Source organism: Eptatretus burgeri, chromosome 6 (assembly GCF_056783735.1).
Source record: "Eptatretus burgeri isolate ZD-2024b chromosome 6, Ebu_testis_v1, whole genome shotgun sequence".
Classification (NCBI taxonomy): domain Eukaryota; kingdom Metazoa; phylum Chordata; class Myxini; order Myxiniformes; family Myxinidae; genus Eptatretus; species Eptatretus burgeri.
The window spans coordinates 106,263,067-106,279,809 of record NC_140966.1 but is presented as its reverse complement, the minus strand read 5'-3'; the positions used below and the strand labels follow the sequence as shown (position 1 = coordinate 106,279,809).

The following is a 16,743-nucleotide window of genomic DNA, read 5'->3' as shown; positions in this document are numbered from 1 at the left end:
CAGATTTGGTAATGGAAATGTTGTGGAAAAAATCGTGAGGTGAATGGTGAATTTGGATCGGTAAACGCATGGGGTGGAAACAGATCACGTGGTTACGGCAGAAGCACGTGGCTCTGGGAGGTGTTTTGTCAAAAGTGAATTAATTCATTTTAAATAAGGATTGTGTAACATTCGGAAAAAGGAAGGTTGAAGTAAAATCGTGGAAGTGTGTGGTCAATTTGGAACTGCAAACACAGAGTGAAGCTGCTGGGTCGATGAAAAGTACCAGGAAGAGTCGAGAGAAACACGTGGTTACAGGAGGTGTATAGATCGAAAGGATACAAGAAAGGTCATTGATTTTTGAAGAATCGGTAAGATTCGGGAATGGAAGATTGGAGGAAGAAATTGTGAAGGTTATGGCGAGAGAGGGTCAGCTCAGTAGAATAAAGATGGTGTGCCGACAGGAGGAGGAAGAAGAATAAGAGGAAGAGGAAGAAGAAGAAGGATCAGGCATCGTGAGTAAGCAAGGAGAAAGGTATTTTTAGTTTGTTTGTTTGTGGATTTAATACAAGAAACAGAGTGTTTAGTTGGGAGGGATGGGGGGGAGAGGGGACATTGGGAAAGTGGGGAAAATATGAATTTAAGGTAATCGGGAGAGAATACAAATAAACATGATCTTACACCGAGAGGGGAAGGATGGGTTGGCCTCAAGGAACCCGGAAAGACAAGGTCGATAAAAACTCACAAAATAGCACGATTTTTGAAACAAAACCGAACTAGGAACACAGAAACATGTGGGTGAGAAAATAAACAGTTAAAATGGGACATATAACCACCGGAAACTTAACTTTGAGAAAGTCGGCAGAGAGCTCTGAGAGACCTGCCGACGCTCCAAACCCAGAACCCGAAGTGACTAGAACTTGTTCACTATAATTCGACAAAATCAAGCAAATTTGTGAAAAACTCGATATACATACCTTTATTTGGGAATGACTGCATTTATCTTGAGATTCTGGAAAATCCTTGTTCACATTTTCACCCTCCTTGAAAAACGTGTTTACACTTGCATCTGATTTCAAGGTATCGGTGGAAAATACTCCAAGATTGTTCTCTCCAATCAAAAGGTACACCATACCATTCAAAATAATAACTGCATTGTCTTGAAAGTTGTGCACATCTGGCAAAATGGTGGGAGCAGAAGCTAAAACTTGCGAGGTCATAACAGCTGATGGACTTCTGTTGTTTGAAGAATTTGTGTGCACTTTATTTAGCATAGCAGGAGTGCTCTTTTGGACTGAAGAAAGGTCATTTTCAGCTTTGATACTTCCAGAATGTAGGTATTCAACATTCAATAGTGAACTTTTCATCGTCGTCTGGATTACATCAACAATCTTACGCATCAAGTTTTGCGAAGTCCCAGAATCAATCCTCTTGTAAAAGTTGCACATCCTTTCCCCAAATGCATCAACAGACTCCCTTTTCTGAGTCTGATGCATTTTGTCATCTTCATTTTGTTTACAAACAAGCTCATTTTTAAAGGAGGAAGAACCAGGCAGTAATGATGTTGAGGCCACTTTGCTTCCTTGTGTGCTAGCTTCATAATGCAAACAATTCTGAGGATGGATGAAGACAGGACTGATATAAAAATAAGAATTGTCATCTTTCTGAAATCTACCTTCAACAGAAGCATTTTGCTTCTTGCATTTTTGAATCTGCTCTTGGATATTGAGTGGTAGAGCACTTAAAGATAAGTTCTTCACTTTCACACAGTCAGGAATCTCTAGTACATGTCCAGTGTGGAATACTGGGTTGATAACAAATATTGTTTTCACCTTTTCAGTCAATCCAATAATCAAAACATAATGGCTCATCTTCACATGATGAGTTTCAGATCCAACACATTCATCTGCATGCTCTTTTTCTTTCAGCAAAGGTTTCATTTTCGAAATTACATCTTCACCACAATTTTCTTTGTTTACTTGCATGTTCAAGACAGTACTTTCAGGAGGAGGCAAGCAAGTGTACATGTGATCCAATTCTATTACACTTGATACTTGGGGTTTGTAACGTCCATAGTGATGTTCTTCAAAAATGGTGCCAAGGTTCATCACCTGTCCATCAGTTCGAGATGCAGAACAAGATGTCATACTTGGTGCAAAACAAAAAAGGAAAAACCAGCACTCAATGAATCTATCCAAATTGGGCACCTCCGCAGCAAATCCTACAGGATAAATATTAATCTTCAATTCCTCTTCGGATGTTCACGCTGGGCGCTTTTCTTAAAACAAAAAATATCATTTAATCTTCTGCCATTTTCCTCCTCGTCTTAAACCCTAAATTGAAAAAAAAACAAAAAAAAAATAAAAAATACAATTGGCAACATAAACATGAAAAACGAGACAGTTCATAGAACACCTTACCTTGCCCAATCTACACTCTGGGGCAAAAATATAAAAATAAGAGCCAACTTGTTTTTTTCAAATTTGGAGCCATAGATGTGCAGTACATATTCCAGTTTAAATTGATTACTCATGTTACAGTAGCTACAGTCATGGCCAAAAATATTGGCACCCTTGCATTTTTTTCAAATATCACAATTTTCTTGAAAAATAATTTGATATTGACAAAAGTATTTGATCTCCACAATTCTATAATTCACTGTTAATATTTCAAAACCTTTGTTTTTGATTCAGAACTTAAAATATCCATTTAAATAAGAAAATAAAAATAAATGGCATGGACAAAATTATTGATACCTGATGTCGCACCTCGATGGCCATAATGTACGTACTTATCGGCTGGATTGCTCACGCAATCCACAGAGTCTGACAACACGCCATGTTTCAATACTGGGTCAACTCGAAGGCCTCTTTTTATTGCGCATGCGTGAGGCCTTTGCATACTACCAGGGAGTTGCTAATCACAGAATAAACATACATTGACACTGTAGGGTTACATAACTTATAATCTACACACACACACACACACACACACACACACACACACACACACACACACACACACACACACACACACACACACACACACACACACACACACACACACACACACACACACACACACACACACTTAATATTTGGGAGCACAGCCTTTGGAAAAAATAACTGCAGTCAAGCCATGAATGAGCCAAAATAACTGCAGTCAAGCCGAAAGCCATGAATGAGCTTCCCACACCTCTCTACTGGCAGTTTGTCCCACTCTTCTTGTGCAAACTGCTCCAGTTCTCCCAGCTTTGAAGGGTGCCTTCTCCCAACTGCTGTTTTCAGATCTCCCCACAGGTGTTCAATGGGATTTAGATCTGGACTCATTGCTGTCCACTTCAGAACAGTCCAGTGTTTTGCCTTGAACCATTCCTGGGTCTTTTTAAAGTGTATTTAGTGTCATTGTCCTGCTGCAAGTCCCATGACCTTCGACAGAGACCCAGCTTTCTGACACTGTGTTGAACATTGCGCTCCAAAATGTCTTGGTAATCTCCCGATTTCATGATGCCAGGCACACATTCAAGACATCCAGTGCCAGAGGCAGCACAGCAACCCCAAAACATCACTGAACCTCCTCCATGTTTGACTGTGGGGAAGGTGTTCTTTTCTTTGAAGACTTCATTTTGTTTTCTGTAAACAGAGATGATTTACTTTTCCAAAAAGCTCTAATTTGGTCTCATCTGTCCATAGGACATTCTCCCAGAATAGTGGGGCAGATAACAGCAATTTTTGAGAGGAATCGTGCAAATGATGATACAAGCATCAAATTTGGCACATTTGTTCTCCAGGGGATTCTAATCAAATCTGCCTGTTTGGCCATTTGAAAAAAAAAAAACTTCAAAAAAGTCAAGATCACGAATCAATGTTGGATGCTGGCTGAGATTGGTGAATGTTTCAGAAACATTATCAAAGACGTTCAAAGTCAGCCATGCAGTTTTTTTCCCTTTACCGCGGAAGGCAGACACGACGTCACATCCAGTGAAGCATGGAAGTATGGGATCCCTCGAGCTTTTTCAGGCCCGATTGCAGAAACTACCTCATGGACTGGAATCCATCGTGCCTTGGCTCCTTGGCCAAAGGTAATCCACATATTCTCAAGACCTAGTTCCTGTAAGGATGGCAGTTCAGATATTGCTATGACGAGTACGTCAGTGTCATTAGCCTTAATGATAATGGACTTGCTACCATCTGTCGTTGCATCCCTGGTGTGTACAAATATTCGAGTGTCAGGTTCTTCATGACAACATGGAGACACAGCATCCAGTGACTTCCTTGTGTTGCGAATGGAATCTTCTCCTTTTGTGACAATGACTGTGCTTGTCGTCTGTGCTTCACAGATCTTTTCCACAAGGAAGTGAAACAGTTCAGTCTTGTTGCTGTCATCTCAAAGAAAGCTTCTCCAGTTAATTGGGGTCTTACTGGTTCCTGTCACTCTTCTTATGATTCCTTGCCCCTTTTCGACCTTGCCTCAGACTTCAGACTTGACTTCTTGTACACATCAAACACTACGTCCACCCTCTCGTACCTGGCACCATAGGATTCCACCTTTGGGATGATGTCTTCTTTAGCATAGTCATCAAATATCTTTGAAGTGCGTGGAGGTAGGGCATTGATAAGTGCTGAGCCATCAATGATGCCTGCATCTCCCCTTGGTTCTCTGTCTGGGATGTTGACTTGCGCTTCAAGAATTTCAGCCAGCTGTGACTACAAATTTTTTTGAATTTTTTTTTTTTTTTCAAATTTTTCAAAATTTGGATTTTCAAATGGCCAATCGGGCAGATTTGATCAGAAAGCCCTGCAGAACAGAAATGCCAAATTTGATGCTTGTATTATAATTTGCACGATTTTTCTACTATCTACTACACTAGAAGGACTTTGGCTTGTTCAGGTGTGCTTTGGCAAACTCCAGTCAGGCTTTCTTATGTGTCTCTCTCTGTCTGTGTCTGTGTCTCTGTCTATGTGTGTCTCTCTCTGTGTTTCTCTCTCCCTGTGTGTCCTTTTTGCTCTATGTGTGTCTGTGTCTGTCTGTCTGTCTGTCTGTCTGTGCCTCTCTCTGTGTCTGTCTGTGCCTCTGTGTCTGTGTGTTAGGGTGTTTCACAAAATTTATTTTCACAAAATTTTGCCAGATTGCTTTTTGTCTTGTTCCAATTGGCAATGTAAGCATCTGTACCAAAAATGGAGTCAATTGCTGCACATTGAGGGGTGGCACACTTTTTCACAATGTTGACGTTTTTTTCTATTTTCAGGAATAATGGCATCAAGAAAGAAATGTAACTTGCTCGAGAAGACCCTTCTACCTTCCATTTTAGGAGCTCGCCTTCCCTCAAAGGAGCAAGTGCTACTCCACCTCCTCTATCATATTGAAGAGGGGAAGGCATTATCAAAGGCCACAACAGCAACAATGGATGAAGTAAAGAAGATATGGGAGAGAGCCAGTTTACCGACAATGACGGATGCCAATCTTCGAAAAAAGATCAAGAAGCTGTATGCGGAGTACAAGAAACTAATAAAAGAGAAAAACAGAGAGACGGATGGAGCTCTTTTACGTCGTGAAACTTGGCTAGGGGATCTTCAGGACCTCTTCGATATTGCTGCAGCAAACATATTCGACCTGAAGATCCCCGAAGAAGACAAAGAATTTCTAAGGCGCCAAAGAGAAGACCGGATGTCATGCTCTTTTGGATGTGTAGACAAGGTTCAGCAAGGGAAGGATAAGAGAAAGAGGGCAAGAGAAGCTGAGAGAAACGCAAGAGCTGAATACAGTGCAGAAACAATGGCAAAACAGAAGTGTATCCGAGGTACTCACACGCTATCTCGATTGAGGGAAGAAGTTGGACAAGATTCATCAACAGCCTCTGAAGATGGTTCAGACGAAGAGTTCGCTTACAGGGCAACGCCTGCCAAGCCCAGCCATATCTCACATGCAGGATTAAAGAAGCGAGGCTCATCTGAAGTACTTGTTGCTTCATTGACAACAACATGGGACAGAGAGGGTCTATCCAATCGTCAGGCTGCTGCATCCTTCATAGTGACAGCAAAGAGCTTGGGACATGATGTTAGCAATTACTCAGTAAGTTCCGCAACTGTCCATAGAGCTGAGGTTGAGCAATAAAAATTGTGAAAAAGTGTGCCACCCTTTACTGGTGTCCTATTGGCTCAATTTTTGGTACAGATGTTCAAAATGTCAATAGGAACAAGGGAAAATGCGATCTGGAAAAATTTGGAAAACTTTTACTGAAACGATTATATTGTGAACCACCCGTGTGTGTGTGTGTGTGTGTGTGTGTGTGTGTGTGTGTGTGTGTGTGTGTGTGTGTGTGTGTGTGTGTGTGTGTGTGTGTGTCTGCGTCTGTGTCTGTCACAGCAGTGGAGTCCTCCTGGGTTTCCTACCACAGAACCCTCTTTCATTGAATTGGTGACGGGTGAGTTGAAACTGTCGTATCTTGTGTCTGCAGGTGAGCTTGAACCTGTTTCGCAGTTGATCGAGGTTCTTTCTGCACCATTCGAACAATCCTTTACTGTAATCTTCGATCAAGTTTTCTCTTGCATTCCCGTCCAGGGTGGTTGGCTACAGTGCCATGGGCCTTAAACTTCCTGATAACATTATATACGGTGGAGACAGGACCATCATGGTCTCTGGAGATGGACTTGTAGCCTTGAGATTGTCCATGCTTGGCTACAATCTTGTGTCTCACCTCCTCAGGCAATTCTCTGGTTTTCTTTATTTTTGCCATGCTCATTGGGATACACACAGTGACACAAAACAGCAGAATGACTCCTTTTCTCTTTTCAAACTGGTTGAATGAGTGATTTTTATATTGCAGGCAACTGCAACTCACCACAGGTGAGTTAAATTTCAAAGCAAAGGAGAATCATATGCTTGAAACCGAATTATTTCAACTTATAAAAATTATTTCTACTTCAACTTTGAAAAGGCGCCAATAATATTGTTGCGGTTTCCCGCCGGCACGTCGCTACGAGCACGATAGACGGGTCAATATACAACCAGAACAGCCGTACCCCCAAAAAATTGCAAAGTTTTGTTTTATAGCATTTCCTTATATTTTAAGACTTACTTAGGAACATATAATATCAAAAGTTGGACAGAAATGGACCATGGGAAAGTAAAAATATTTGACATGATAAAAATGTCACAAAACCATGCACGATTCACTACGTCGAAAATGAACCACTATGCAGATTATTCCATAGTATGTTTCCTCGTAATATATATCTTACATAAATATCTCGGTTTCAGGGGCGGAGAATGCTCTGATGGCATTCAATGTATATGGCCAATGTAAATTGACTGCATGCTTCTAAAAGATCTCATTTTTGTATTTTCAGAGATAGAAAATGAACTCTTTATATGGTAAAGAGACCTTCCCTTTATGCCAAAGGGGATTGGACTGTGAGGAAACAGTATTAGTTCGTGAGAAAGGAGCAGAAGGCATCAACCGTGCAAGTGCCGAAAGGGGTGTTGACATCAGAATTCTAGCTGGTACCAGTGTTCACAAATCATGCCGAGTGAATCACATAAACAAAAAGGACATTGCTTTCACCAAGAAGGATCATGTGGAATCAGGTCCATCAATCAAGAGGAGTGCTCGCATTTCCCTGGGACCATATGACAGTAAAACACATTGCCTTTTCTGCAGCACTGAAGTTAAGAAAAAGGACCCAAATGCACCTTGGATACAGTTGCATCACATGGGGATACATACCCAACTACTGCAGACCTAAGCCTTACTGCTTCATTGGGGTATGTCCCAGCTAGCCTGCGATTCTTGCTGCAGCATCTTTTGGTTGGGAAAGATACATCTAGGGAGGTTGCTGGTATTGGACAAGCAGTCATCCAAGCAGTGCGTCCAAGGGCTGTAATTGCACCATTGCAGCTTGGTCTTGCAGTGCAAATGCATCACTTGTATAGGTTTCGTTTCTTGATGGATAGTCTATCAACCTTTGGCTTTTCGTCATCTTATTCCGAAGTGCAATGGTTTGAAGTAAATGCAGCCTCTTCTCTTGCTCCGGATGTGTTTGGAGGTGACACCGACATTCTTGATACATCCTTGTTATTTGCTGGAGACAATGTGGATCACAACATCATAACGTTGGATGAAAAGGGTACCTTTCATGGGATGGGCATGATAGCAGCTATTACACCAGGGCGGCAATCTAGCCACATCATATCTAGAAAGAAAATGTCTGACAGGAAGCTCGTCGAACTGAGGAAGATCAATATAATAGATTACCGCAATGCAGAACACATCAACCGCAACCTCAAATTTCAGCCCCTCCCTTTGTTATCAATTTGTGATCGCACAATTGACATATTATGGGAGATGTCATTTTGCTTCGAAAAGAGTGCACCAAATTGGCAAGGCATGATGCACTTTCTGCATGAGGAGTGTGATCACCCAGGGAAAGCCTCAATACAGTTTCTCCCAATGATTGATATGAACCCAGGTGACAAAACCTGCATCTTGTCAACTCTTGATTACCTGAGCAAACTTGCATCAAAACACAACATGCCAGCAATCATCACATTTGACCAACCGCTGTTTTGGAAGGCCTCTGAGATAGTGAATGCTCTTCCTGCTGATAACCCAATCCATAATGCAGTGCTACTGCTTGGGAGCTTCCACACATTAATGAATTTGTTGGGTGCCATTAGAAGTTTGATGGATGAAAGTGGACTGAAAGAGATCCTGGAAACAGTGTATGGTCAAAATGCTGTTGTGCACATGCTGAGTGGGAAGGCGGTGCAACGTGCTTTTCGTGGCCATTTGCTTGTGGATCAGTGTCTTACACGTCAGGTTGTTGGCAAGATTGTGGAAGTTGACTCTGGGTTTCAAGAACAAGTGGCAGAACTGGAGCGACTGTACATTTCCCTGGAGACTGTCGAAAGTGACACTATAGAGTCTGTGTTGCAATCAGAGTGCATTCATTTCATTGACAATAGATTGAATCAGGAAAGGAATAAACTTGCAAAAGACTCGAAAACCAGTGCACTTTGGATCAGCTACCAGCGTATGTTGGGAATTGCAAGGGCACTTGTGGCAGCTGATCGGACGGGGTCCTGGGAGATGCATCTCCAAGCCATATCAGCTTGCTTGCCGATATTTGCAGCTGCTGGCCATCCCAATTACCTGAAGTCAGCTCGACTCTATCTCGAGAAGATGCTTGTGTTAGAGGATGACAACCCTGAGGTTCATCAGAAGTTCCAATCTGGTTATCATGTAATCCGGCGCAGTGACCAATAATGGGCTGGCCTAGGCTCTGATCTTGTGATAGAACAGACATTAATGCGCTCACTGAAAAGTCAAGGGGAGTTGACTCGAGGAAGTGGGATGTCAGAGCACCAGAGAGCAGTTTGGACTCTGTCTTCAACCATATCGTCCTCCTACAACCTTGCTATGCAAGAACTGACCTCGAGTAGCTACTCAACAAGTGAACAACATAAGGAGTTGACAACATCCAGGGTGAGTCGAGATGAAGCTGATTGTGGCAAAGTTGCCGAAAAACTGGACAGCTTCACACCATTTTCTGATGACAAGTCATCGCGCAATATCATCACAGGGGTTACTGCAAATGAGGATGTCAATGTTCATGACCTATTCAAAGTAGGTAGTGACATTGTCAAGAAGATGGATGATCACCCAGCTTACTCCTATTCACACAAAAGGAGTTCTAAAGTCAAGACACTTGCATCCAGCAGGGCAGTCAAAGTTGCTGAGGACCGCACAATAGATCCAGCGTTACTATTCCAGAGGTTCTTCGTCGTGTCACAGACGGGAGATCTCCAGATAGGTGAAGTGATGAAATATGAACTCTGCCCATACCCAATGTCTCTTTTTGAGGCAAAAAACATCCTGCGCCAGCCAGATAAACCACAGTTGGCGGAGGCAATAAGGAATTGTGCTACAACCAAATCTGACAATGCTGTCAACCAGACAGTTCCAGGAACAGATCATGATGTTCTTGACGGGGGATCACTTATTCACCGCTTAAAGTGGACAGAGGGATTCACCTGCAGTTCCATTGCAGATGAATATGCCTCATTTAGAGTCAGACACTATGGCAAAGCTACTGTTGTGTTTGATGGTTATGAGGCTGGGCCAAGCACAAAGGACTGTTCTCATCAACGTCGGAATAGAAACAAGAATGCCACCAAGGTTAACATTACGGAGTCAACAAAATTTGTTGGGAAAAAGGAGGACTTTCTGTCGAATGAGTCAAACAAGCAGGCAATGATACTGTTGATTATAGAGGTGTTGCGCAAGGAAGGCTGTGAGGTGATCCAAGCAGAGGGAGATGCTGATGTTGAGATTGCAAAAGCGGCCGTCGCAAATGCGGCTTCCAGATCTACAACCCTCATTGGAGAAGATACAGATCTCCTTCTCCTCCTGCTGAGACAAACTGCATTGAACTCTATTTCCGTTCTGACAAGGCAAAATCAAATGTCTACAATATCAAAGTCCTTCAGCAGATACTTGGAAATGCAGCCTGCAGAGATATATTGTTCATTCATGCATTAACTGGCTGTGACGCAACGTCTCGTGTCTTTGGGATTGGAAAGAAGTCAGGGTTTCAAAGAATCATCAAGAAAGAAAAGGAACTGATAGACAGCTCAAGGGTGTTCTGTAAACCACAGCAGAGTCAGGATGTTATTGAAACTGCAGGCTGCAGAGCAATGGTGGCATTGTTTAAAGCAAATCAGAACGACTCATTGGCATCGATCAGATACAACATTCTCTGCAAAAAGGTTGCAAGGGCTAAGGCATTTGTCACTCCTGAAAGACTGCCCCCGACATCCGCTGCCTGCAAGTTTCATTCTCTGCGGACCTATTACCAGGTAATGGAATGGATGGGCCTTTGTTGTGGAATGGAGCCAACAGAGTGGGGATGGAAGGTAGAAGGAGGAAAACTTGTTCCAGTGATGACAGACAAAAGCCCTGCTCCAGACATACTACTTCAGATGATTCACTGCAACTGTTCAGGGGGGTGCAAAACACTAAGGTGTTCATGTAGGAAGCATGGATTAGAATGCACCAGTGCATGTGGACATTGCCAGGACAGCAATTGTGACAATATGAGTGTTGAACCAGAGATAGAGGAGGAGGAGGAGGAGGAGGAGGAGGAGGAGGAGGATGATGAAACTGGAATCTAAGACTAGAAGGCATATGGTACTTACACATGTGTCAAAATTGTCCAATTTTTTATATGTTGCTTTCCATGTCATAGACTGGCAGAAACAATCAAAGAACATATATTTGTGCAAATATTTACTTTAAATTGCGAATGGTCTCAGGATTAGCACTGCATAAACTACCAGCAATGATCATAATACAAATATTGGTGCAAAATTAACTTTAAATTGTTAGTGGTCTGATGATCAAATTTTTTTTTTGTTTTTTTTTAATATAAAAAATAAACCGATCCATATAAAGGATCAGTCAATTTTTTGACGTTTTATCTGCCGGCAGCCATCTTGTTTTCTGACGTCACTGAGGGACTTTCCCATGCGTCAAAATTGTCCAACTTTTAAAATGTTGTCTTCCACGTCATAAACTACTAGAAATAAGCATAAAACAAAAATTTGCAATTTTTTGGGGGTCAGGCAGTATATTGACCCGTCTTCGACCCTCAATGGAACAGTGGGGGGCCGCCTCGGCTCGATCGCCCAGAATTACCAGATCGTCGCCAGGTAAGTCCGAGGTCAACGGGTCCTTGTACAAGAACCGAAATACGCCAAAGGGCAGACCAAGTGGGGTAGGGTCAATTGCCAACTTCAATTTACCTAAATACCCACGTGATCCAACTACCGGGGTATTTCACCCTCGACGGAACGCGTACGGAACAAGCCGCTTAAGTGAGCCTGTCCGGTGCACGATTCCGAGCGGCTTAATCGCTGAGAACCGTCGGTCCGATTGTCCCCTTACGGCAAACCAACGGCCTTCTAACTCCCAACACACGACATGCTCAGTCAATGAAAGAATTGGACGCGACCAGCTGAAAACATTTAAACAATTGGGTTTATTTTAAACAGTAATGGGAGAAATAGGGAACACAAAGAGCAGAACTAAACCAAATACAATAAATGCAATGCAATCATTTACAGCACACAAAGCACTTAACAGTTCTCTACTTGTTAGATGGGCCCACGGACACACACACCCAAGAAATGGTGGCTGATGCCTTTATTACGGACTTCAGCTCAGAAGGACAGATGAGCTGAAACCCAGAAGCTATCTCGAACCTCTCCACCTCGTGTGGTCTTCAAGCTGCTCGGACCCGGGCTCCAGCGAGAGCGAGCTGGATCCAATCGCTGTGAGCCGCGATCCTTCCCGAGCTTCAGCGAATACCCTCGCGCTTCTGAACACGTGCTGGTGAGACGAGGCGCCAATCCTTCCCGTCGATGCGTCGCTTCCCCGAAGAACCACCTGCAAGATGAGGCCAATGAGTCGCACCAAGCCGGGAACCAAGCAGAGAACAAAGAACTCCACGAACCAAGAAGAGCAAGTCGAACCGGACGACGAAGTAGAGCACAAAACACGCGCGACTCTCGCAACTGGCGCTCATCTCTCGATGAACAACAACCAACAAGCTCGAGCCGAGCAACCAGCTCAACTCTCTTCCGATGAACCAAGCACAAAAAGTGAACCACCTCTCTTCCGAACAAAGCCAGAGCCTAAAAAGCAAACCGAGCCAAGCAGAACCAAAAAACCTTTCTCTTCAGCCAAACAGAGGATCCCTTCCTTATCCCTCTCCGCCCCTCCCCCGCTCCCGGCGTGACTCATCCCCTCGTGCCCGCACAACCCCGGGCGGGAGGGAGTTGTTTACGTCATGAATCACGGGACGGGAGGGTTCTTCTTCCTCTTCCCAGAAGAGGGGGAGGGTCGGCTTCCTTTGTGTTGTGATCGCTCCCCAACTATTAAATTGAATCACAGCGCATTTAATCGATTTCTGCCCATTAAACAATGGAAGGTGAGCTATCTATGGAACATGCACTTATCGACATAACTGAGCTGAAGGAACCTGAATGTTGTGTGCGATCGACTTCCAAATTCGTAACACAATCCCCTCCCCTTTTTACAGACTCATCCCGAGTCGTCAAATTTTCGTGTGACCAGCATGTGTAAGTTTTCCCCTGGTACACTTTACCTTCGGATCCCTGAGTGCGACATTTCTTTATACGTGTCCCAAAAATAAATCACCTAATGTGCTGTGTAACTAACTAAACAAACTCTCACAGACTCATTCGGACAACTTAACTAAAATTGCCGGCACTAAGACAAACATGCAGCTGAGGTTCCACGTATTCACAATTTTTACTTAACTTATCCATTGCATTAACCATGGCCCAAGACCTGTGATCTGTGAAAGGGAAAAGTCATTGGTGCGGGGGAATGGATGCAGATGGTAGCAAAAACAAATGAACATGATGGATGCACGCACGGGCTGCTCAATGCAGTCCCCATGTGTGGCTGCCTGAAAGGCAGTCCTTGCAAAACTGGATGATCCTGGCGCACATGGTGATGGATGGACACGGGGGCAAACGCAAACAAGGGCAGCAGGCATGGGGTCATGGCAGAGGCAGGCAAACGAGGCATAGCAAGGCAAGCCCATGCAGAACAGGCGGCTGCAGCACAACAGGCCGGCAGGTGAAGCTGGCCGGCCTCTGTTGTGGTTCCATCAGGTCTGGAGGGAGTGAAGTGGTGCCGGCCGCACTGAGGGCGGGCTTGGACCGGGACTACTGTCTCCCCCCACTCTATCGCCTTTGCCTGTCTCTGTCCATACCCGCTCCCTTAATTTGCCACACAACACAACAAAATTTATTTAGCCTCTTTTTATTTTTATTTCCCTTTTATAATTGTCTCCCTAACTGTCTCTGTCCGGCTAACCTATCTTGTCAACCAAGCAGACTCCCAACCCCTACGTTCCCTCTCTGGAGGGGAATAGGGAGAGACTAGCGTCCTGTCTCAAGGCCCAACGAAGCCTCAGAATGGCCTCCTCAGAGTTCAGCAATCTACCAAGGTGAGTCCAGCGGCCTGCAACGAGTGAAGGGATGGATGGTGCGAAGGGGTACATCTCCTAACTATCATAGCATTTATTACACCTGAAACTATCTCGGGGCTTTCCAAAAACGCCTGACACTTTTAAACTATCGGTTCTAAAAACCATGATTCCCGTCACATGTGTTACTGTCCATTATAAATTTGGGCCTTGCCCTCAAATTTTCATTCGTGCCCACGCACAATTTCATGGCTGGGCAGCGTGGCTCAACTGGCAGGAACTCCCCCTCTGCTGAACTCTAACCATGGCACCCCAGGCCCGCAGGCTGTCTCCGAGCCTACCAGCTCCCTGTAAACGCGGGGGGTTGCCCTATCTAGCATTGCCCCCCTCCAATGCCCCCGTGACATTCTGGCCCTTCGGGTCCCGTTTCCGACGGGTCGCCCGTGCCTACTCCACTATCCCGGCCCCTCTTGAGCCCTTGGCCTACTCTGGCCGACTCGTCCGGTGCCCGGGGTGCCCTCTAAACAAAACTCACCTTTCAACAGCCACGCTCCCAGCCGGTCCATGAACTCCTGCACCCCTCCAAATAGGTTTTGTGCCTTCTCTCAACATCAACAACAACAAAACGGCCTCCTTTTAGTAAATTTGAATAACCCACTAGCTAACATTACTCTGACCCCAGGGTCCCTTGGGTGGGAATCACTCCTCCCCCCAATCATTCATTGCACCATGCATACCACATTCGCTCCACTCACACACTTGGGCCCGCTGTCCCTCACTCATTCCTCAGACACTTTCCATTTCTCAACTCACACCAACACTCTATACTGCCATCCTTCCTAATTAAATTCCCTTAACTAACTTCATGCTCCTCATAGTCCCTTATTCTCATGCACGTTCCTTTTAATCCTACGTAGCTAAGCTACGTCCCCACTACACATTTCCATCTGTCCATGTCTCCGAAATCAAAAAATTCCCATTTCCTAAATCTGAACTAAAATCCCTCCAACTAATCCATTCCACGGGCTCCATGAGGAACAACCCATCTCCCCATGAAGCCGGTCGAACTAACTCTAACCCATCCCCCTAACTAGTTTTCTTCCTGTGCCCCCAAGCAGGGGGGTCTCCTTCCCCCTGCCCAGGGAATCCTGTATAACCGAAATGGCGAGGCTTGCTTTTCTCTCTCTTTTTTTTTTATGCGCACCAGCGCGGCAACTCACAACCTGCACTCTTTTCCCGTGACGTCATGGCAGCTGTTCGAGCTTCGCGCTCCTCGTCCCTTCTCGGACGGTAACATCCGGCAGGCATTTCCCTCCTGCCGAATTCCAACCATGTGTGCCACCACGACATCACTGCGCATCACAAGCAAGCCTCGCGTTTCAAGGGGTTGCCCACGCGAGCACATGTGCTCTGCCAGTCAGTAACCCGCGCCGCGGAATCCCTGACATGACTCGCACCCCGAAACTGCGCGATTTCTCGCGCAAGCCGGGGTACGCACAGCGCATCAGGGAAACCGCTTTGCGCGTTCGGTGAACAGAACGTGCGACGCAGGCCACACGGAGCTTTACATACACGCTCGCCTGGAGAACCCGTCCGATCCAAATTCACATTTCCAGCCTAGCTTCTGTCCGTCCGCGGGATCGGCTTGTATCCACCGCGGGCGTTTCTGGACCCGATTTCACTCGTGTTGGCGCGCCCTTGGCGGCCTCGTGCGAAGCACAGCACGGACCTCGCGCACGCTGCTGTGCGAATCCGGCACGGTGACCAATATAGCTACGGCCGCTACACGGCCTTTGTCCCTCGTCTGGCGCCGTCTTCGTCGCCATTCAACGCACGCACTTCCACATGCCATGACGCTTACACAACTTGCCATGACACCCGGACATGCGGTTGCGTTTTCTCGCATACCAACCGCCATTTCTCTTTCATACTGCGCTCTCACACACGTGGTTCCTCTCACACACGGTGCTTCCGTTAACAGCACTCATCTGCTCTACCTCGTTCGGCACGACCGGACTCAACTCGTCACGATCTGCTTCAAGGGAGCATATTTCCTCCCTTCGTTCCTGAAGAAGGCTATCCTGCTGCTTGCATCAGGTCCCAACACATTCCCCAAGCTCAACCCCATTGTCCCTCACTATCCCTACCTGTGTGTGTTCATCAATAGTTTCGTCCAATTCACCCTCTGTCTCCTCGATCTCCCGTGTCTCTGTTATTTATTTTAATTCCTGCGTCTCCCTTTATGTCTCCGTGAATTCCTCCGTTGTCTCTTCATGTTTATTAGTTTCTTCCTGGATCTTCGTCTGTTTCCTCCTTCGTTTTGTTTAATTCATTCTCGACTCTGTCTATCTCCCGCGTCTCTGGCAATACTTCGATTTCCTTCGTTGATTCCCTTTGTATCTGTTAATTCCGTCACCTCGTTCATTACCTCAGTTTCTTACTTTATTTCTTTTATTATCTGCATCTCCTCATTTATTATTTCCGTTTCTTCCTCGCTTTTCGTCTCTGCCGTTTCCTCTTTTGTCTCTTTTATTTCCTGTGTCCCCGTCACCTCCTTTAACTCTTCCGTTGTCCCCTCGTGTCCGAGTTTTTTAGTTTCCCCGATAATTGTCGTGGCGGCGACGCTCGTCATCAACTGTCAGAGTTTATACACTTCTCGTCCAATCGTCATTATTTTCTCCGTCACTACTTCCTCGCCCGTCATCGCGGTCTGAACAGATGCCACACTCCCCCTAGACTCGGTATT

General features: G+C 45.1%; 1 protein-coding gene across 13 annotated transcripts in view; it reads right to left on the bottom strand.

The window, feature by feature from the left end:
* Positions 1-16,743, bottom strand: part of LRIF1 (ligand dependent nuclear receptor interacting factor 1) — a 70,741-nt gene that overhangs the window by 36,953 nt on the left and 17,045 nt on the right. For 5 of the 13 annotated variants that reach the window (XM_085886561.1, XM_085886563.1, XM_085886571.1 and 2 more), the window contains exons 3-4: positions 12,241-12,424; positions 957-2,090 (exon numbers count right to left, since the gene is read on the bottom strand). In XM_085886561.1, coding sequence (XP_085742687.1) covers positions 957-2,090; positions 12,241-12,424 — 1,318 coding nt within the window. Of the gene's footprint in view, positions 1-956; positions 2,313-12,158; positions 12,425-16,743 lie in introns of all 13 variants that reach the window. The other 8 variants (XM_085886564.1, XM_085886569.1, XM_085886570.1 and 5 more) reach the window with 5 other exon arrangements.